Source organism: Pavona decussata, unplaced genomic scaffold, assembly GCF_977016875.1.
Source record: "Pavona decussata unplaced genomic scaffold, jaPavDecu1.1 SCAFFOLD_37, whole genome shotgun sequence".
Classification (NCBI taxonomy): Eukaryota; Metazoa; Cnidaria; class Anthozoa; order Scleractinia; family Agariciidae; genus Pavona; species Pavona decussata.
In genome coordinates, this window is record NW_028145459.1 from 3029391 (window position 1) to 3051980 (window position 22590).

At 39.3% G+C, this 22590-nt stretch overlaps 3 protein-coding genes across 3 annotated transcripts; 2 read left to right on the forward strand and 1 right to left on the reverse strand.

Annotated features, from left to right (window-relative positions):
- Positions 1-9846: 9846 nt before the first annotated feature.
- Positions 9847-12226, forward strand: LOC146484055 (putative G-protein coupled receptor 45). Its single transcript, XM_085105488.1, has one exon. The coding sequence runs from the start codon at positions 9847-9849 to the stop codon at positions 10978-10980; it is 1134 nt and encodes a 377-aa protein (XP_084961614.1). The 3' UTR covers positions 10981-12226.
- A 2729-nt stretch (positions 12227-14955) lies between these two features.
- On the forward strand, positions 14956-19137 carry LOC146484056 (lactadherin-like). Its single transcript, XM_085105108.1, has 4 exons — positions 14956-15753; positions 16375-16516; positions 16748-16862; positions 17599-19137. Exons 1-3 carry the CDS (start codon positions 15622-15624, stop codon positions 16798-16800), a joined length of 327 nt encoding a protein of 108 aa, XP_084961234.1. The 5' UTR covers positions 14956-15621; the 3' UTR covers positions 16801-16862; positions 17599-19137.
- Positions 19138-19196: 59 nt separating this feature from the next.
- Positions 19197-20812, reverse strand: LOC146484057 (ubiquinone biosynthesis protein COQ4 homolog, mitochondrial-like). Its single transcript, XM_085105109.1, has 2 exons — positions 20715-20812; positions 19197-20296 (listed from the first exon to the last, which is right to left on the reverse strand). The coding sequence occupies exons 1-2, from the start codon at positions 20780-20782 to the stop codon at positions 20113-20115; spliced, it is 252 nt and encodes an 83-aa protein (XP_084961235.1). The 5' UTR covers positions 20783-20812; the 3' UTR covers positions 19197-20112.
- Positions 20813-22590: the final 1778 nt, after the last annotated feature.

A 22590-nucleotide genomic window follows, 5' to 3' on the forward strand; every position in this document is an offset into this window, starting at 1 on the left:
CATCTGTCTTCTGAAAAGCAGCAACACAAATTTTGTCGCAATAAAAGTTTCCTCTCCATTTAATTTACGCACTTAAGTTTCACTAACTGAACCTCTTTTAGTTTCCTCGTGGTTTTGGAAAGTATTGGTAAAATTCTCGACCACTCGTCCGGATAAGTCATATCAATTCCAGACTTTATGAAGAAAATGGATTCTTTGCTGTGCTGGTAATATTTCCTTGACTTGTAACACTCCAAAATGCAAGTATTTTTCCTTCCGCCGACGCAATGAAATTGGTAGCTTTCGGCCTCACTCTTGCAGCTGTTTGACCTGTTTTTACTTCTTTCTGTTTGCGTAATGTTGAAATTTATTGGAAAAGGGTTATTAATCCACACGCTTTCATGGGGAAGCCAAATTAGGTCCATTATGTAGACAATTGTCCGTTTCCGTAATTGAGCAGACGTACAAAAATAAAACAAGATTCTGATGTGGTCTCGCCCGAAAACATTAAACTTCAGCTGAAACCTTTCCACCAACAATTGTAGTTTCATTAAACAGCTAATCCTTTTTCCAGGTTAGATGGTCCTTATCAAAAGGTAGTAACTTTCGCCGAGTGTTTTGCAAGAACTGGCTACAAAAAACCGACAAAACGAAACTCGAAGTAATTTAATGCGTGGCTAATGGTAATTTTGGAACAAGACAAATATTACTTATGAATGTTGTGCCACTAGCGCGAAGGCTGCGGAGACAAATGATGGCTCAGGGAATTAACTGTGTAGCGTATGAAACATGCATTGCAGACTTAATTCTCTGATCCATCAAACTACTTACCCTGCATAAGCTAGGATTGTTTAAACTGCACCAGATCGGCCGACAAAAAGGAAAAAGTGATAGCACAGATAACCAATAAATCACCTGAAACTCCTTTGACGCAGAATTTGTACTTTACAAAGAAAACCGCCGTAAAGGCAATTGCGGCCCAGAAATGTTGTTGTCCGTAATTAAGTTAAAAAAAAAAACACTGTACCTTCAGTTCAAGCTATTCGCTTTTTCTGATATAATGGAGTTTATTTTTTCCCCTTTTATGGTCGTAAAGAAGGAAATTGGAAGATAATGTGGCGCATAAACAAGATATAACATACGAAATATGTGCATTAATTTCCGCGGAACCTGACGAGACCATGAAATCCTAATTTTTCAGACTTATAACAGGTTTCAAAGATATTAACGTCTCAAAAAAACAAACACGAGGTCCTTTTTTTAAGTTTTATGAAATAAATTTGAAATTAATATTAAACAATGTTAAAGGCCTGTGCCGCTGGCCTCAAAACAACATTTGAAGTCGATCAACACCTATTTCATCCAATTCCATTCAGTCGATGGCTAGTCAACCTCCAGAAAAAAATTGTCAAAATTCACAGGAAATCAGATTAATATCCACACAAACAGTAAGTAATAAAGTCTACTGTGCGATTTTGAGTGTCCGGCGATAAGGCAAACAGACTGTAGATTCGATCTTATCATTTATAACCTGAATGTTATTCAATTCAACTACAACCTCGCCAAATAAAGAAAGCCACCTGTCGCCACGGTAAACAATTCACGAATTGATTGTTTTTCAAACCCAACTTGTATTTGTTTTGTTTGACTTTGTCTAGACTGGCCTTTATTTCTTCTTCCGGGCCTCCCCCCCTGTCCACCCCCCACCCCTCTCCATTACTACGCTAGTATTAAATCTATCTAAAGTATAAATAGTACATCCAAAGATGATTCGTTTGAAGGCCACAACGATTCATAACTGCCAAGTGGCGGCCATCTTGGATCCGCCATCTTGGATTTCTCGATTTCCCCAAGTCTTTAGCAAAATACCAAAATTGCACGAAAAGTAATCAAAGCCACTAAGAGAACACTAATATGAGCTAAAAACATAGAAAGTTACTGTAACAAAAGGAATTTTTCTTCATTTAAAAATGGGATAAAAACGGCCTGTCAAAAATTGACAACCCAACCAACCAAACGAAATTGTTTCCAGATAAATTTTTGAAATAGTAACCAAGTTTCATCGCTTTTACGCAAATCTTAAAAAAGTTATTTATGTATAAAGTCGCGGCGGGCAGAATCCGTCTGGATATGGTTAATTAAAAACACTGTGGTGCTGCGTTGGTGGGGGGGGGAGTGGAAACGAATTTTTTGACTTTATCAACAGAGAACGTTTGATACGGTAATTTGGCCACTGTAAACGGTCGGCACACACTGTTGGGAACAAGTCGTAGAGACTTGTAGCAGGAGTGAGGGACTACGATGGGACGAGTCGAGGGGACAAGTCCTTCGGAAGGGTTTCGCGCTGAGTCCTGTCACACATCGCAAAACTTTCGTGCGCTTTCACTGAAATTAGCGGAAAAGTAGAGACGAAAAAGCCACGGTCATAAATAATGAAACCGAATTTACTGAATTAACCGCAAAACATTGAGGTAAATCAGCTCAATAAAACCACAATACAACTACTCGGAGTTCCTTTACAGAGTCGCGTATTGCTAATATAGAACCAACAAAAGCCACTATTCTATCAAGACCTCCAATGCAGACAAATGTACTAATTTTTAATCTTCAGGTCAACTAGGTAAAGTAAAAGATCCAATTAAAATTTGAAATAGGACTGTCGGTCACGCATTCTCTACAGCGGAAAAATTTGGCGGGGATTTTTATAAATTTGGCGGGAACTTATATTGCTAAACAGCGATTTTTTTTTTTTAATTTGGTCGCAGGGACTTGTCCTTTTTCAAACGAAGAGGACATGTCCCATGAATGCAAACCAGTTTGACTGAATTCGACAAACATTTGGTCCCTGCGACTAGACTTTTTGATGAGATTGATTAGCTGTGTATAAGCTCCAGTTTAGCTTATTGATGATTTATTTTTCCTTACTGATGAGATACACACACGAATATAACAACATACACAAGCGCGCGGATCTAAAATGAAGACAAAAAATAGCGGTAACTAAAGTGATACCGAAACGAAATGAAGTGAAATAAAACGAAATAAATGGAAATAAACAAAGAATAGAAGCTGGTACCTCATACAGTAAGAGATCCCCGGTAAGGAAACAAAATACACAGATAACCCTCTCGGTATACATTTTTCCGCCCACCAGAGAATCATAGGAAACAAGTAGGCCCGCAATGCTTACAAAGTACTTGAATAGATCCTACAAGCTGACTTGGTCCCCCGACAACTCGCGGGGATTATTCCCTTTGTGTGTGACGGCCTATAACCCGGCCTTCATTATAGCAAATCCAATTTGCTCTGACTAATGTCTAACGCCCCAAACCTCTTTGACACGGCCAAATCACCTTATCAACTCTGCTGACTATAAACTAGGCAAATATATGGTCCAAAGAAACTCCGATTTCGCGGCCGTTTACGACTATGCTAGTAAAGTAGATCTTGGGTGGCAAGGGTTATTGGAATACAAAAAGAAAATTAGGGGTAACCGCGAATTTATCAGAGATAATTAAGATTCAGTTTGGAAAAAATACCACAAATTCTCTGATTGTCATGTACTGCATTCAAGCTCAGAGATGAATAATATTTTTTTGTTGGTTTATTGCCCGATAAAAAGTCATTGTAGATTAGAAATCGATTTTTCCCCCTGTAAGGAAATTGACAAACGTGTGCATTCCATGCAAAGGGCTCTTTGAAAACTCGCCAAATCTCGTGACAACTAATTAAACTAACCAAGAAACTACTTTGGCAAGGAATTACCGACCATCACTGTCTGGGATGCTGAAATGTGACCAACTGAGAACACACTAGAAAGGACTGATTTTTTCAATTCAATCTTTATTTACACACGGTTAAGAATTTCATCAGGTCGATACAATATAAACTACAAGATAAACTATCAATGTCAAAATGAATGAACGAACGAACGAATGAATGAATGAATGAAATTTTTATTTAAAACACGGTAAAAATATCAGCATAACAATAGTAAATAAACTATTTACTGGTTTACATATTTGCCGCGCTGGAGTCTGATACAGAGAGCCATTTATCAATTCTTATCTTGAAGTTTCTTAGAGATGTTGTAGTGCGGATATCCTCAGGAAGATCGTTCCAAAGAGAAGCTCCGCTATAACTGAAACTATGCTTCAGGTAGTCAGTTCTCGGTTTCGGCGGCGGTCTTCAGACTGCCGACCGCGACGGAAGCTTACCCATCCCGGAAGTGGGGGTGGAATAGGATGACTGAGAAATAATTCCTCAATGTCATCCGGCTCCAAAAAATTGAAAATATTAAATTCACTTTCCCAGTCGGGAGGTGGAGGGGGTGGTGGGGGATAGGAAACGGTCTCGAAACAAAATATGTAGGGCCCCCGGGGAGCTGGTTGGCCGTGATTATGGAAGTAATAGGTGACCTACAATGAGGACAACAATCTCTCATGTTCCCAACTGCGAAGCGGAAACATGAGAGAAGGCAATCCTCATGTATTCGATACCCACAACAGGATAAGGGTTTCGAAGGGGTTTCTTGTGGTATGAAGCAAATGAGGCATTTAGTCCCTAGAAACTTTTCAATACGGGCGCGATGGCGAGCGGAGCGTTTTCTGCGACCAGGCATGATAAGTACTAGACATGCAAAGTGTTTAGAAGTCGCTTTTTGGTTTCCTCTGTTTGCTTCGCAGGCTTGAACAGCACGGAAGACGGACTGCTCTCTACGGAGGGAAGAACTGCGCGGCAACTGAATGTAAACTGTTATCTGGTGGTTCTTGAGGCCACTGACGTCGAAACGCTCGTTGAGGCCCTCTGAAAGCGTCGCAGTTCGGTCCCGTCGGGAGCACTGGTGTTTTGGGTGCCCGCTTGAACGTACTCTGGGTCGAAACCCGATTGGTCCACCAATTTGTTGAAACGATTTTCGTCTAACCAAGGGGGTTACTAGCTCAGCGTACTCCATGGGTTGAGTTCAATAGGCACACACAATTGTTGTTCAAGGCTTGTCTGTATTCTTACAAGTTCTCTTTACAGCTTCAATACAACATTCTCATGCGAAGAACTTCTCGCGTTGCTTTTATGTTGGTTGGAGTATGTATGATTGACAACCTACTGTCAAAAACTCATCAACTACTAACATAGGCTTACGTAAGCCCTTCTATGATTGGTTAGTGTTGGAATTGGTAATGGTACCTTCCCTTTATTTACTGTGAAAAATGTACCGTTGTTTCAAGATTTTCACTAGGTTCTTCGATAAGTCCGACCAAAATAAAGCAACGGGAGAAATATAAAAATTACAAGGAATATTTGTATCGATAGAAACTACACATTCACAATCATGAGTTTGTAATTTACTCGGATGAAGTTTCAAGCAGTGTTCAGTGTTCTTGTTGTAAAACAACAACTTTCCAAGAAGAAAGGCGGTACTACAAGTCCACGCCTATTTCCATAAATTAAGGTGTACGTGTTTACAACTTTCAGCTACCGTATTAAAAATACAGTATGTGGTTACAGAACAAAAGTGTTGACATTGACAGTCACCTTCAAATGAAAACATCTAAAGATTATTGTTATTTAAATAAATACAGTAAAAAATAACTTAAATAACAAGATATCGGCTGGTATAGATTCGGTAAGAAACACTGAATATCTTTACTAGAAAACGATAAAAAACAAGAAGGATGGCCATTTCCAGGCAAATGCCAGCGAAAGGTTAACTTAAGGTCAGATACAATAAATTACGGCTTGACCTTATGTAAACAATGTATTGTTCTTGAGGAAAAACTTATTTTAAACATATTTGGTAGAAGGATCAATTTCCTGGGAAACAATCCAAAACAGAACACCTGCTTATACCAAATCTATACCAGGAGAAAACAACATTTGATCAGAGCTAGATCAGCATTATACTAAAACATAAATAGAAGGACAAACCATTGAACTTTTTGATATTTTTATCCCTTTGATTCGAATATTCGCGTAAATAACGCATATGTTGTATCGCTTCCCAACACCGAACAACAGATAAACCCAAGTAAACCCAATAATAAAATATTACAAGAGTGAGTTTCTACATTGTTCGTACTTTTATTGTTTAACACTTTTCAGCGTCCTAACATCAACGACAGCAGAGCGTCGCCTTGGTTAACAGAATTAAGTCAAAGCTGGGACATTTTGTCGAACTACGTGTGCAAATTTACATAGAGCATTAGGATGTCCGTAATTAGTTCGCCTAAAAGCACAAGCATTTGGAATGAAGACAAATTGAAAAAACATCGATCTCTATAAAAACGAGAATACAGGAGGGAGGGAGCGTCTCTACTGTTTTCACGTATTCGCCTACGACCGACTCATCACTACCAGTGATCACTGGACCAATGTGAGCGTTCAAAAAAAAATCCAAATGCCCAGGGTTTCAAGAGCTCATTCAAAGAATCAGACTCCCCTCCCATACATGGAAACTCAAAGAAACCGACTATTATATGTATCGGACAGTTTTTATACCATGAATTGTTGTTCATTTTTTAACTTCTAATGTTTAGTATATACTTGACCGTGGATTACCTGTAAACTAGTTGATTAAGGAAAGTGTAAATCCCACGTTAAATAAAGTATCGTTATCGTTGATAAAACCAAACATTCGTTACCATTCCCCCAACAGTCCCGAGATGAGCAGAACTTATGCGCAGTGGCAAAAGGAGGAATAGTCCTTAATGAAAGAAGACAAATACAAGTTATTGTTTACTGGACAGGTGACAGGTGGCTTTCTTTATTTCTAGAATTTGTAGTTGAATTGAATAACATTCAGGTTACAAAATGATAACATCGAAGCTACACTCTGTTTGATTTTCAGCCGGACACTCACCCTGCACAGTAGATCATTTTATTATCTACCTTTTGTGTGGATGTTAATCTGATTCCCTACATCTTCCCAGTCTTTTATTGAGTTTACAATAGCAATCCGCTTATCACCGACATAGAATTGGATGTAATAGGTTTTAATCGACTTCAAATGTTGTTTTGAGGCCAGCAAAACAGGCCTTTTTAACATTTTTTATTTCAAATTTATTTCATAAAACTGAAAGACGGACCTGGTGTTTATGTTTTAGAGACGTTGATATCTTTGAAACCTATTATAAGTCTGAAAAATTAGGATTTCATGGTTCCGTCAGGGTCCGCGGAAATTAATGCACATATTTTGTATGTCATATATCTTGTTTATGCGCCACATTATCTTCTAATTTCCTTTCTTTACGACCATAAAAGGAAAAAAAAAATAAACCCCATTATATCAGGGAAAGCGAATAGCTTGAACTGAAGCTACATTTTTTTTTTTAATTTTAATTACGGACGCCAACATTTCTGGGCGACAATTGCCTTTACTGCGGTTTTCTTTGTAAAGTACAAATTCAACATCAAAGGAGTTTCAGGTGAGTTATTGGTTATCTGTGCTATCACTTTTTCCTTTTTGTCCGATCTGGAGCAGTTTAAACAATCCTAGCTTACGCAGGGTAAGTAATATTTGATGGATCAGAGAATTAAGTCTTCAATGTATGTTTCATACGCTACACAGTTAATTCTCTGAGCCATCATTTGTCTCTGCGGCCTTCGTGCTAGCGGCACAACATTCATAAGTAATATTTGCCTTGTTTCAAAATTACCATTCGCCACGCATTAAATTGCTTCGTTTCATTTGTCGGTTTTTGGTAGTCAGTTCTCGCAAAACACTCGCCAAAAGTTATAACCTTTTTGATCATTACCTTCTAACCTGGAAAAAGGATTAGCTGTTTAACGAAACGACAATTGTTAATAGAAAGGTTTCAGCTGAAGTTTAATGTTTTCGGGCGAGATCACAACAGAATCTTGTTATATTTTTGCACGTCTGATCAATTACGGAAACGAACAATTGTCTACATTGAACGACAATTCTTAACATAATGGACCTAATTTGGATTCCCCATGAAAGCTTGTGAATTAATAATCCTTTTCCAATAAATTTCAACATTTAATACGCAAACAGAAAAAAGTAAAAACAGGGCAAACAGCTGCAAGAGTGAGGCCGAAAGCTATCAATTTCATTGTGTCGGAGTGAAGGAAAAATACTTGCATTTTGGAGCGTTACAAGTCAAGGAAATATTACCAGCACAGCCAAAGAATCCATTTTCTTCATAAAGTCTGGAATTGATATGACTTATCCGGACGAGTGGTCGAGAATTTTGCCAATACTTCCCAAAACCAAGAGGAAACTAAAAGAAGTTCAGTTAATGAAATTTAAGTGCGTAAAATAAAAATGGAGAGGAAACTTTATTGCGACAAAATTTGTGTTGCTGCTTTTCAGAAGACAGATGATGCAATATTAACCGCGTAAAGCTTCCGGATACGTAGTGGGACATCAAAGACAATATAACAGTGTTAACCTGGGAGTGGTTATATTGCCTTACGTAAGGAATAGGCCTGGGCAAACACGTCTTGAAATAGCAGTGTTCAGTTTGTATGGAAATCCGATGTCAAATAATTTTCATAAAACATCGCTTCTGAAAAATTCATGAACAATCAATTGGAAACTTTAGGCACTATGCAAATGATTTTACAGAAAATAACTGAGGAATGTAGCTGTGCTAGAAATCATCTAGTTGCGTTTTGACATTTCCATACATTTGTCTGTATAGCGAACCAGCCGTGAACTGCTGCTAAAAATAGTTCGCGGGAAAAAAATACAGGGAAATGTATGGAAAGTTCAAAACACGCTGGACGCTTTCTGGCACAGCTACATCCTCCAATTCTTTTAATATAAAACCCTTTTCCTAGTGCCAAAAGTTTCCAATACATGAATTTTTCAGAAACGATGTTTTATGAAAATTATTTGACACCAGATTTCCATACAGACACTGTTATTTAAAGACGTGTTTGCCTACTCGTCAAAATGGCGTCGAAAACCGTGATAAGGCCTATTCTTACGATCTAAGAAGTGGATAACGGTATCTGGAGAAGTAAGTACTTCATGATTCTAAAGGGGAAAGAGGAAAATTAAGGACCGATGGTTAACAACAATTGGAGTAAGCAACGGCAAACGCCTTAATAGACAGACGCTTTTTCACCTGGGGAAGCAAAAAACAAATTTGTGAGGGAAAGGATGCCCTAAAGTGCAAATTGCTTTCCCAAAATCGACAAGAATTGATAATACGATTCTATGATATCCTCCATCAAAGAAACCGTTGTAATTAAATGACATGTTTTTTTATTTCAAAAACATCAGAATTTGCATATAACTGTGCTCAAACAGTGCACCTAGTGAGAACATTATAAAGAGATAGTCAAAATATCGCTTCCCTTCCATTCCTGTGTAAACCTAACTTAAAAAAACGAGTTGCGCGTCCTAAATTAGCTGACAGGTTTGTAATAACTAGCCCAGGGAAAATGGTTGTCATCAGTAAAGAGGACAGGGAAATTTTCAGGATCAATTTCTAATGCAGAAAAAAAGCTGTCATGTAACCGACTACAGTTGTTATTTATTTTTCGAAAGATCTTCACAATTTACAAGCATGGAGCCAATTTTTCGGTTTCTACCTTTGTGCCCTTTAAAAGTGTGTTTTGATCGGTTTGGGAGTTAAAAGGTGGTATTTAAATTTATTATGCTTGACATGTGTTGTTTATGAATATGCAGAGATATTTAAGTCCCCGAAATGATAAATCGTTAAATTTCAGACCGTCATTAAATTTGGCAATTATTTTTCATAGATGCAACCTCATGCAAGGTAAGGAAGACAGGAAGTAAATTTGGAGCAGTGGGGGAGCATTCAACGTAATAAAAAACGGCTTCTTCAATCTCACATTTAGGATGTTTTTCCCTCTGAAGTAAAGCGACAGAGAAGCATAATGGCACCCATCACCTGTGGAAATGAAACTGAAGGTCCCGTCGGTTTTAACAACACGATCAACAGAAATGGAACTGAAGATGCTGAGCAGTACGAAGAACCTACAGGGCTACGTATTTTCCGTCTTGTCGCTTTCTCGTTAATAACTTGGGCTAGTCTGATCGGTAACTCGGTAATTTGTAAAGTCGTATGGAGTAAGCCTTCCCACAAACCGTTTTCATACCACCTCGTTGCTAACATGGCCTTTGCTGAAATCCTTAGCAGCCTCTGTTTACCTTTCATGCTGGCAGACCGGGAATTAGAATCCTCGAACATGATCCTCAATAAGATCACATGCGTTTTAAATCCACTACAAGTGCTTTCATTAATGGTAGTAACCCATTCAATGGCTGCTGTAGCATTCTATCGCTTCAGAGTTCTCATAAACCCCTTTTCACAAGCGCCGTCAAGGAACGTAAAAACTATCACCATTACCTGTTTGTGGATAATAGCGGCAGCCATCTGCGTGCCAACGTTCTTAGGATTTAAGTTTGTTAATGGCATGTGTGTTCTGCAGCCTGTTTCGTCCAACAAGACACATGTGATTGCTATTTTTGTGGTAAATTTCGCTGTACCTTACTTTGTCATTTTGGTGTCTTATGGAGCGGTGGCGTTGAACTTACGAAAGCGAATCGTTGAAAAAGCAGCACGAGAAAGAAGCTCAGACTATTCTTTAACAGCTGTTGTTGAAATGGAAGATGCAGTTGAACTCCAAGGTTTGGCCAATAACAAGGAAAGACAAAGAAACTTGGCAGAATGTCAAAGGAAGGCTTTGAATGAGGCAAGAAACCGCAGATGCAGCAAATCAGAAAATCTTGAGAAAGATCTGCTTAAGATGATCTATGCGATTGTTCTCATATATATGATATGTTACTTTCCATATCAGGCGATTTTTCTTTGGGAGAAAATTGCTGAAATCGATTTGTGGCAATTTTATTATCATGCGCTTTTGCAGGATTATGTGTTTCTTTTGACATGCCTGCCTAGCGCGTTGCATCCTCTGTGTTACGGGACAATGAACAAGTTTTACGCCAAAGCATTCTCAAGGATTTTCCTTTGCAAAAAGACCTCAAATGCAGATCGTACAGTAAAATGATTACCGACCAAGTGTTATTTTCATTCAGATAATCGACAGATAAGCTGAAAGTCGTGTGGAAATTTAATCGTCTAAGTTTTCGTTCCTTTGCTTGGCAGCATTTTAATTTTCAAACTTGAGTCAAATTGTGATGCTGAATTTAATGCGCGCCGGAAAACTTCAACAACAAAGAAAGCGTGACATATTTTGTAAATATCTTTGTGTACATGTATATGAAATTTCAGTATAACATTATAATCCTGTTTAGTACCTTGCCTTTGAACCAGCAAGTTTTCAAACCAACTGGTGTGTAACAAGCTACTTTTAAGTTTGAGATATTTATTAAGTTGCGCCTATTGCATGTCTTTGTGAGGACAGCATTGTTCTTCAAATAGCAGTCTTAGTAAAATTATATACAACGATTAAAGATTTAACTAGTCGGTTATGTAGATGAATGTAAGAAAGTAGCTGAAAGTCGTTTAGTTGAAAGTGTTTAACCAAAGGAACAGAATATGGTGAATCAATTAGCTTTAGTTTCTTTTGTTGGCTCCATTTGTATTCTCGTGTTTGATTCTCATGCTGAGCTTTAGGCGTACCCGGATAACAGAATTGTAAAGAAAACGCGACAACTGTTTATCTAAATATCCTTGGGTGCATATATTAAATGTTTAGTAAAACAACAAGAAACGAAAAAAAGAAAACGAACAAAAGAAAAAACAAAGAACGAAACAAACAAACAAAAACATGATTAGTGCCTTGCGATTTAAAGTAATACGTTTTCATACTGAGTTGTGCTATATTCAAGAAACTTGTAGCCCGTTGTAGCTGCCGTTTGCGAGGACACGGGGTATTGTAGCTCCGTAAAGAGCAAATTTTTGTAAAAAATCATATACATGTATTAAGGGTTTAACAAGTCAATCATGTAAAATCAATAAGTTCTTTAAGAAAGATTTAGCTATAAAAATAAACGCAACTAGAGCGAACGACGTTTCGAAGCCAGCATATCCATATATTTAATTGTGAATATCTCTGAACAGGAACAATGGAGCAGAGATACATATGTTATTTAAATGACAAGTGTTGAGATCATGTAAATGGCATATGGATGTAATCCTTTATGTGATGCTTTAATCCAGCCCCAGTTTGAGTATTGTAGTCCTGTCTGGGAAAATTGCGGTAAAACGTTGTTAGACAGATTACAAAAGCTTCAGAATCGTGCCGCTTGAGTTTTAATTTTCTCATGTTACGATGCTGATGCAGGGTTCTTAATACACAGCTGAATACAGCAATTTGGTTGGAAACATCTGTTTACTCGGGGTGCTTTCCATTCACCAAAAATTCTCGGTTTGAATTTTCGGAAATTTCGGTCTCGAATGGAACAGGCTTATACTCGGTCATCACATGGTCAGTTTTTGCGTCAGGCTTCTTGACGCCGTTTATCGTACGTGTTCAAACAGTCCGACTGAAAACTTTTGAATGGAACACGAGAATTTTCGAAAATACCGAAATTTCCACTTTTCAGGAACACTGAAAAGGTTGTCCTAAATTTTCGAAAATCTTTTCCGGAAAAGACCCTATTCCATTCGATTCCCACCCGAAATTTTCGAAAATTTCGTCGAATGGAAAGCGCCCTCGGCGTTAAATTCAGAAAACCTTAATCGTATACAAGTCTTTTAAGACTTTTAAAATGGTCTAGCTCAGGAGTACTTATGCTGTAAGTTTGCTAAACGCAACAAAACAGGCTACTCCTTAAGGGACTCTGCGAACAAATAATGGTTGTTCCTTTGCAACGAACAAATTACAAAAGTGCAGCGCTCTGGAACCGCCTATCCTGTGATCCTAGGCAGGCTAACGGCACTTAATCAATTTAAGCAACTATTTAATCTCTACTTTAGGTAAGCTTGAGACACGGCATTCATGGAGAGCAGGTCAAGTTTTCTTTAGGTTTTAGTATTGTTGTTAAGGATTCTTATGATCACTGAACTTACTCGAGTAACGCAATACTCGCGTACCCTCATCGATTTATGTTTAACCAATTCTCCAGACAAAATATCTAATTCAGGTGTTGTGGACATTGGCATCAGACCACTGTGCCATTTTCCTGACACGCAAAATTTCACATTTCCGCTCTTCGCTCTGAAATGCGACAGCTCAAGAATTTTAACGAAGATGAACTTTTACGTGATCTTCGTATGAATGAATGGAACCACGTCTCCATGCTCAATGACCCAAATGAAATGTGGAATTCTTGGAAACACCTTGTGATGAGTGTTATTGATAAGCACGCACCGTTGAAAACAAAAAGAATTAGAAACAATAGATCTCCATGGATTACGTATGAGTTGCTACGCGAAATTTACAAAAGGGATTTTTTAAAAAAGAAAGCTACATCTACAAATGATCCCCTGATTTGGAAAGAACTCAAAGACGCAAAAAATAAGGTAAACAAGAAGCTGTTTCCAGCTTATACTCGGGCCATATTTGACTGTGTGGTGCGTAAAGCCTACAATCTTTTAACAGTGATAACCTCCAGCACCGCCAATTCCCCCAAATAGATAGCCTGCGATGTTTGCCCCCTGGCGATCCTAGAATCCTTTGCGCATAACATAGGTCTGACGGTTGCTACCCAAGTGCAATTTCACTTCCTGTCAGCCAAAATTTTTTCGCGCGCTTTTTTCGGCGCCGGCCCGTCGCCGATTCAAGTCGCCGTTGGCTGACCTCTTAAATAGAGGTCAGCCAAACTGAATAACATACGGGTTTTTTTGTTTGTTTGTTTGTTTTTTGTGTGTGTGCGTGTGTGTGTATTTGGTTATTTATTATTTGATTAATTCCACGAGGATTATCCTCTTCAAGTCATAAGACCCTGAAAAATACACCCTTTAACTATTGTCAAACATACATTTGTTTCCTATTTATACTTTGCTTGGTTGCGAGTAAATTACTTGTATAGCGAAACGATTAAAGAAAAAATCGAGGTTAGACTGTTTTAAATTCTGTTCAGTTGTTTTTACATTCGGAACGAAAAGAAATAAAAAAAGGAAAAAGATAGTGCAAGGATAAACAATTTCCAACTGCAAGTGCTCTTCAGGGACAAATAGTGCAGTTTTTACTTCAAACTCGCGTCCCGCGTAACAATATTTACAGCATTTTTTTTTTTTTTCTGTTGGTTTGTTTCCAGCAGCTTCGTTTTGTCTGCGATTCTTATCAACCTGCCTGGCACTCTTATTGCAGATATTTCTAATTTATAAATGCTCTGATAACAATTAAGTTGTTTATTCATTCAAACTAAAGTGGTCTGCTATATCTATATCCTGTTGATTCTGGCTTTTTCATATTCTATTTATTAATGATCTATCCTAAGAAGAAGGAAAAAAGAAAGAAAAAAAGAACGCAAACGAAATCAATTAAGAATAACAATTTTAGAGCCAATTCCCTCAGTACAAAACCAACATTGATTACCATCGACAAACACACCGTAAAATTTTTAGTTTCAACCCCCACATATTTTTCTCTTTTTCTACATTTATCGTACCTACAAAGAAAAAACACACATTAAAGAACTCGTGATTTAAATTTGGAAATGAAAGGGCTTAACGCATGATCTCCCACAGCCCATGATAGCGACAGCTGTTTTCTTTAAATCCTAGGGCACTCGTGACACGTGACAAGTAAATCCATGCAAATTACTTGCAATGCTAGTGTAGTCTTGCGTGGGCTGCAAACCTGGGAAACCACACATTTCACACAATGCTTAATAGGTTTAGGATGTCGTGTTTGTCCTCCGTGTCGTCTTTTAACAGACTGCAATGCAGCAATGTGCATTATTTTATTGCGACAAAATGAGATTTGTCGTAGGGGCAGTGATTTGGTACATTGTCGTCAGGAAATGTAGGCAGAAAGTTCAGTTTATTGTTTTGCCATAAATTGTACAATAGAAAAATTATTTATTATTATACAAACACTAATGGCGAGGAAGCCCAAGGGAAGCCACCGGGCTTATAAGGAATGGGCTCCCTCTGTTAACAAAGTATACATGGGACCAAAATCAATGGCAGAGCTACGGTAAATAAAACAGTAAATAAAAGAGCTTGTCGATGCTCGCTCTTACTCGGCAAAGATAACAGGTTAAAAAATCTATCTAAATTAGTCTTCAGCGACTTAAAAGTGACTTCCTTATCATTTTTGCTTGTTCATTATTTACAGCCAATTGTCGCAGACCTGTCGGAATGGCGAGTGGAGAAATCCGGAACGAGCAGATCACAGTCTCTTCGGCTTACGACAACGACTTCTCCACGTATGGATCGCACCGGGCAAGGCTGAATTTAACCACTTGGCCACCAGGGTAACGAGCTGATCCGAATCAGGTCGGTGGATAGATAAAAGTGGAGTTGGAAAAGGAGATGGCGATAACGGCAATTGCTACGCAGGGATATGGCGATGATAGTATCGAAGAGTGGGTCTTGCAGTAGATGTCGCAGACCTGTCGGAATGGCGAGTGGAGAAATCCGGAACGAGCAGATCACAGTCTCTTCGGCTTACGACAGCGACTTCTCCACGTATGGATCGCACCGGGCAAGGCTGAATTTAACCACTTGGCCACCAGGGTAACGAGCTGATCCGAATCAGGTCGGTGGATGGATAAAAGTGGAGTTGGGAAAGAAGATGGTGATAACGGCAATTGCTACGCAGGGATATGGTGATGATAGTATCGAAGAGTGGGTCTTGCAGTATATGATCATGTATTCCAACGGGGCTGATTACCATTCTTTCAAAGATCTGAGAGGTATTCTTAAGGTAGGTTGAACAAAGCCGAGTAGATAACGCAGCTTTCTTGTTAAAAAAAAAAACATGAACTAGACAGCAAGCAGTCCCTCTCTGGTTAGTCGAGAGGGTGCGCTCATAGCGCAGCGAGACTGGAGCGAGGGGAAATAAACGAGAAAAGACTGGGGGAGAGGTAGTAACTTTTTTTGTTCTTTGCCATTGGTTCAAAAGAAAATTTGGGAATAAGAAAGAAGTGTTTTATTATTTAGACTTGAAGATACTCAAAAAAGAAAGTCCGGGTTTTTCCAGCAGGAGTCAAATTCATTATCTTCCGATTACTGTTGCGGTTGCACTACCACTGAGCTACAGGAGACTCGTGGGAGCTTGGACGTTAACTAGGTTGTGACAAAAATGGTAGAGCGTCCTAACTAGTAATCAAAAGGTCAAAGGTTTGACTCTTGTTGGGATAACCCGGAGTTTCTTTTTCCAAGTATGCCTGTGTCCCTTAGTGAAAAACAAAAACATCTTTCTCGCCAGGCTTAAAAACATGCCATCACATTTCCTCAAATTTGAGTTTGGCAAGCGTATAGGCTCATAGAAATTTTCCTTTGCTACGTAAAACCCTACATTAAGCCCCTTTTTCTGCATTTACAGATTTTTACGGGGAACAAAGATGGCAGTTCTATTCATAGAAATGAGTTCCCTTTGCCAACGGTCGCATCTTCGATTATGATCATGGGAATTGTTAACCATAACAACTTCGCACTTAGGATGGAATTATTCGGTTGTGAACCAGGTGGGTATATTAAGGGGAGGCCTGGATTTTGCTATGCGATTGATTGGAGAAGAACATCGTATAAAGCACTTTATCTTGTTGAAGTTTTGAGTTATACAATACAATACGTATGTATGTATGTTCACTGGGTGCTGTTTAAAATCGATAATTCATGTGACTTTATCATAAAATAGATGAAACTAGTTGATTGTAGTTTGCCTTAACAACCGTGGGTTTTGTTTTGTTTGGCAGGTTATTATTTTGTGGTCTGGCTCATGTTAGCAGAATTTACTTGCACACAGTGACAACGTATCTGGATAGCGAGAGCCTGGAGTACCAGGTTATGGCTGAAGACGCAATCTACAAGGTAAGAGCGTATGAAATGATGGGAAGGGCGAGGAAATTCGGGAAATACGAGGAGGACGCAGGCCTAGATTTGTAGTCTATGTGAGCAAATTGTCATGAATGTTCATTTCTATTTTACGTAGTATATGAGAATTTACATAAACATCTAAAGTTAAGCAAATTGCTTGACTTTTTATTGGCCTTCCAATACTTTCGCTCGCCACCCATTGGTCAAATGGCGTCACGTGATGCAATTTGTCCCAACTAAAACGGGGACAAATTATGTGATATTCCTCAAACTTTTGGTATCTCCAGTTTTTCAGCTTAAGTGGTTTCAAGGCCATGAAACACAATTAAAACGTTCAAGATGGGAAGGCGTTTTGCGACTGGTACAGACGAGAGGTTCTATGGACGTAGTTGTCGAAAGTGATCGCGGAAATTAAAACAGAAAAAAAAAATAGCATCCAGTCAACATCCTACGCATGCACGATTCAAGGAAAAACGGATGGCAAACATAATAACCTTTATTTGGCTTTAAAAGTATATTTGACGGATTTTTGTCCTTGGGCATTGTCTGTTCAATGGCCTCGTTGTTGTGAGACTGTTTTCCTCTGGGAACAGGCCATTTCCGCGGACAAATATCCTTGCACTGTTAAGCATATACCAAACTAGAGGATAGTTTTTTTGTGTTTCATCTCCGCTCGCGTAAAAATTAAAGATCGTTGCTTCGATATCGTTTTGTTTCAATTTCATTTCAGAGTACATATGCTCTAGAAACCACCCCTGGATTCCTGTCAGCAAAGCTGCTACAGTTCACGTATGTTCGTTTATTGGTAATCTAGTCGTTTAGCTTTAATGTTGCCCCAATCCCTCCAAAGTTCCTCTCCCCTTCAAGAGGATTCAAGATAAATTCACGGCCACAGGCTTAATGAGTGACAACATTAGTTATACCAACTAAAATTTATAGTTTCTCTTGCAGAAGATCTCTTTGACTTGTCACGAATCTCCTTCATAAGGTTCACCTACGCAAAGACTGTCCGAGTAAGAAATCTAAAACTCGATAACACGAGATCTCACATCTATATACAATCGCTATATGCTGCTAATGGCTCAAAAATTCTTGTGAACTATTTTATTGACAAATAGTTGCTTTCCAGTAGGCTCCAATTGGTCTATTTCTTACGTTGTTTTCCGTTTTGGTTGATTGCTGACTCTCGAATTGGCCTGAGTCATTTATTACAAATCAATATATAGTTCCCTGCCATTTCGGTTCACAAATTCGGTATTTCGCTTGTCAGGATTTTCTTAAGTAGGTGCAATCAAAGAAGACCATTAAAGCGCGATGATCTGCAGTGATACCAAACGATGCGTTCAAAGACAATAGGAGCTGTTTTGCACAATTTGGAGAGTATGGAAGGAGGGCTTGCAGTGGGTGTGGGGCGTGGGGGTGGTGGAATTCTATTTTTTCATTTTTCATCCCAATTTGTTTCAGAGCCCACTTCTCTAATTTTTCGGTCAAAACCTCAGCGCCGGAAAAAGTTTTAGTTCCATTCGCTGTCCAGTATATCTTACCCCTTTCCCTTAGAATAAGCGAACCTGACTCTATTTTTGCCCCTTCAAAACCCTTAATCCACGTACGTCTTTAGTCCCCAGACGTAAGGAGATGAAGCCAAATTGTCTGCAGAAGTCAAGATTTACTGCATTGAAGCGAGTGTTCACGACATCACTGCTGGTCTCACAAGTTACTTACTAAGTAATGCAGTGGGTTTGTTTGACCAACACTTGATCAAACTGCAATACTCTTGTAAGTATTGAGGCTTTGCAGCCATCCAAAGACTGAAGTTCATCCAACGGATGAGATTAATGCTTCAAAAGACAAATGCCTGTGCTTCAAAAATAAGTGAAACTTACAGCTTTGAGTCACAATCAACAATATTCACACTATGTTTATTATGCTGTATCAGGTTGTTCTAAATTTTTGAGTCTGTGGATGAAATCCTAAAGTGTGACTGTGCAAATGAAAGCTACTGAGTGGTACTTTCCTGTTGAGCTGTTTGATATACTCAACAAGGTTGTTCCAACTTTTGAGTCTGTGGATGAAATCCTGAAGTGTGACCGTGCAAATGAAAACTACTAAGCAATACTTTAGTGTATGATGCTGTAAAGCTAGACCCGTTTGCCGAGTGCCTTGTTGTAAGTTATGTTGTTATTCAAGTCTGTGAATGAAATTCTGTGTGGCCATAATTTCAAACACTATCAAGTAGCATTTTTCCGTCGTGTAAATGAAAGTTGCAATTCCAAATTGCAATTGTAAACATGTATTGAAATAAAACCTAATAAAGAAGTTGTTTGCCTTGTTGCTTTTTATCCCCAAAAAGTTAAATCAGTTTTCCTTTTTGACAGTGGATCATCAATGTCGTCCTCCTGATGTGCACATTCACCTCAACAAAACGTACACCAACGCTACAAAGATAACAACACTTGATATGTTTGTTGTCGTTGGCGAGGTCACACCCCGTTGCAACACTTCCAAGTCAATGCTGCTCACCTGGGAAAGTAATGAAGTCGAAGATTTAAACGGGGAGTTCACAATGAGTCAGACCCTAGCTGTTGCCTCCCGCAACCTCACGATTGAACCGAAGTGGCTGTCTGTTGGTTTGTATTTCATACGACTGATCACGGAGATGACAAAAGAGGAAGGGGCCATTGGTTACGATTATGGCTTTCTCAAGTTTGTGTTACCTGATCTTGTTGCTAAGATACGTGGAGTTAACATGGTAGTGAAGGGAACAGGAAATATTGTACTAGATGCGACAGACTCTTATGACCCTCACGATCCCGCCGCAGAGGACTAAGGGATGGTCTTTACATGGCTGTGCCGAAGAGAAGACGAAGATTTCTTGAACTTACAGTCACTTCCGATCGACATTCCGCTCGGAAGGGAGAAGGTTCTTGGAGGGTGCTTTGGATATGGTGTCGGAAGGATGAACACAACCGAGCCCATTCTCGAGATTGAAATAAACAGGATGGTCTCCAAGAACACGTATGTGTTTAAGCTGATTGTTGAGAAAGGAAACCAAACTTCTGCTGCTAATCATGCACTGAAAGTGGACTCGCCCATTGCTCCCAGTGGAGCATAGGTCCATGATGAAAAATACTTGGTTACCCCAAAGTTTCTTTTGGATTATAATAGCCCTTGCTAAGACTAGATCTGCTTTTCCAGCATAGTCATAAATCGTGTTTGTAAAAATCAAAAACGAAAATATATATTGTTATTTTGCTTTATCTTTCGACGTCTTTTGTATTTTCGGGGCAGGAACAAAGTTCATTCTTCTGCGTAGATCCTCTATCGGTTCGTCGAAATGTTTTTCAAAATAAACGTTCATGAAGAACTGGGACTGATAACCGCAGTACAATGCCCAAGGAATGTAATATTTCCTTAGATTAACACGTTCCCTGTAAATAAATACAAAGGAACACAATATAATAAAGAAAAGAGCAATTACAGTCTACTCCTTGTATATTGGAGGAGTCGCGGTGGTGTCACTCGATTGCTGGCTTGGTCTTTGCATTGTCTTGTTGTTTTCTAAGAAAATTTAGTCAAGTGTAGACCGTAGAATTCCAAAAGTAACGGTCTCCGTTCAATATTTTCGAATTTAGCAGGGAAAAAGAGCGGCTGTTTTCGGAGTTTAATAGAAAGGTAAAAAAAATAACTTTACTTTCGGAATACCGGGAAAAACTGCTGGGGGCAACCCTGTGATGGACGGCTAGCATCCCATCCAGGGGGGAATTGAATTGCTTGTACAAAGAGAGGATGAAGGTACCTTCCGCGCTTTTAGTTTTGAAAACTGCTCTAAGTCAGTGATTCATTTACCTTGATGTCAATCTTATCGGAGCAAAAACGGAGCTCAACGCACACATTGGAAGCCCTGTTTGGATCATCTCGTACCACTTGACAGCTATTTCATGAGGGACGCTATAAAAAGGACAAAAACGTGACTAAAGTTTTAACATTTAAAATGCTAAGCAGATCCAAGGGGGGGGGGGAGGAGAGGTTTTATCCAACACGTGCTCATGGAATTCCCCCCCCCCCTCCCTCCCACCATCCTTAGCCTCCCACGCAGTCGTTTTTAGGGGACTCGTATTACCTCCTCCCCACGAGTCCCCTAAAAACGACTGCGTGGGAGGCTACACCATCCTCGGACGGATCCCCAAACATTAGGCAAATGCCCCGTGCTAGACAAACGAGCTGTTCAAACGCCCCGTGGTACAGCTAAAAAATAAATTGATTTCTTAGTTTCTGAGTTTATCTTCATTCTAAACAAAGCTTATTCAGGTCAAACGAAGTCTCAGATAAGTCTTATTTCTCAGTATTGCTCCAGCGACCTATCGTTCTGTGGATCTTCCATTTGACAAATGGTAAACCGATCATCGTGCACTTTAGAGTTTTGGATGCACGCGGGAATTTGCTAAGCAAGAAAGAAGCGTAAGAGTTGCTCAAGGTCTAGCCCAGAGTGAGTCTAGCTTCAATAGTCTAAACAGAGAAATATAATTTGTATTTAGTCAAGTTACCGACGTGTATTAATCACGCACTAGCTTGCGCCAGCGTGTACCCATCTGCAAATAGTAACGAATCAGAGTGCGCGCTTCACTTTAGGTCCTTTAGAAATATTATGTTATAACAATTACAAGTTTTTTCCACCTGAGACATACTTAATCACAAACTATTTTTGATTAACTATGTCTAAGGAGGAGAATTCGTTTTTGCTGGTAAACTTATCACTGAAAGGAAGTGATGGTGCTGTGAGGTGAAAATCACCAGCCTGTCAAATACCCCAGGAACAGACTAATGTATGATCCCTGGGACGGACAATGTGGAAAAATACCCCAGTAATGCCCAAGGGCAAGGCACAGCCAGTGATGGAATTGACTGGCACATTACTTCTGATTTGCCTGTGAAGGTGGGCGCTCGCTCGCAGACGCTCTTTTAACTTCTCACGCAACTTGTCACGGTTACATGACAGCTTTTTTCTGCATTAGAAATTGATCCCTGAAAATTTCCGTCTTCTTTAATGACAACCATTTTTACTGGGTTAGTTATTACAAACCTGTCAGGTAATTTAGGACGCGCAACTCATTTTCAACTAAGCTTTACTTCAGGTGTTTTGCCTATCATTGGAATTGTTTCCAAAGCGTTAAAAAGGAAAAGCGTGGGTGAAAGCGTCTCCTCAGGCGTTTGCAGTTGCTAAGTCAAACTTGTTGTTAATCATCGGTCCTTTAGAATCACGAAATATTCGCTTTTCCAGACACCGTTATCTACTTCTTGGAGCGGTTCCCGGGGGGGGGGTACTCCCCTATATAAGGTATATAGGTATGTGCGGCCCCAAAGGGTATGGTTTTTGAGCCGTTTTGGTCTGAAATAGGTATAGATTTTGACGATTACGGTCTGAAATCGGGTCGGGTTTTTGGGGCGGGGAACATTCACGAAAGCTTACAAACATATTTTTCTTCTCAGTACGTAACTGGAACGACTAACTGATAGCGAGAAAAAGAACTAGATAAACTATGTCATTCCAGCTTACTTTTACTCCTTGCGTCAACTTCCGTTCGGCACTGATGCATAATTATCAGGTCTGAAAACGGGTATGAATTTTAGAGGTCAGGTCTGAAAACGGGTGTGGAAAATGGCATGTTTAGGTCTGAAATAGGGTCGCGATTTGAAGACCCGGGCGGCACACCCCCACCAAGAA

Excerpts from the sequence above, each read along its gene's own strand:
- LOC146484056 (XM_085105108.1), top strand. The coding sequence starts at position 15,622 with ATGGTGATAACGGCAATTGCTACGCAGGGATATGGTGATGATAGTATC. Across the intron at positions 15,754-16,374 it reads ATCTGAGAGGTATTCTTAAG|ATTTTTACGGGGAACAAAGA; the intron begins GTAGGTTGAACA and ends CTGCATTTACAG. Across the intron at positions 16,517-16,747 it reads ATTATTCGGTTGTGAACCAG|GTTATTATTTTGTGGTCTGG; the intron begins GTGGGTATATTA and ends TTTGTTTGGCAG.
- LOC146484057 (XM_085105109.1), bottom strand. The coding sequence starts at position 20,782 with ATGATCCAAACAGGGCTTCCAATGTGTGCGTTGAGCTCCGTTTTTGCT. Across the intron at positions 20,297-20,714 it reads CCGATAAGATTGACATCAAG|GGAACGTGTTAATCTAAGGA; the intron begins GTAAATGAATCA and ends ATTTATTTACAG.
- LOC146484055 (XM_085105488.1), top strand. The coding sequence starts at position 9,847 with ATGGCACCCATCACCTGTGGAAATGAAACTGAAGGTCCCGTCGGTTTT.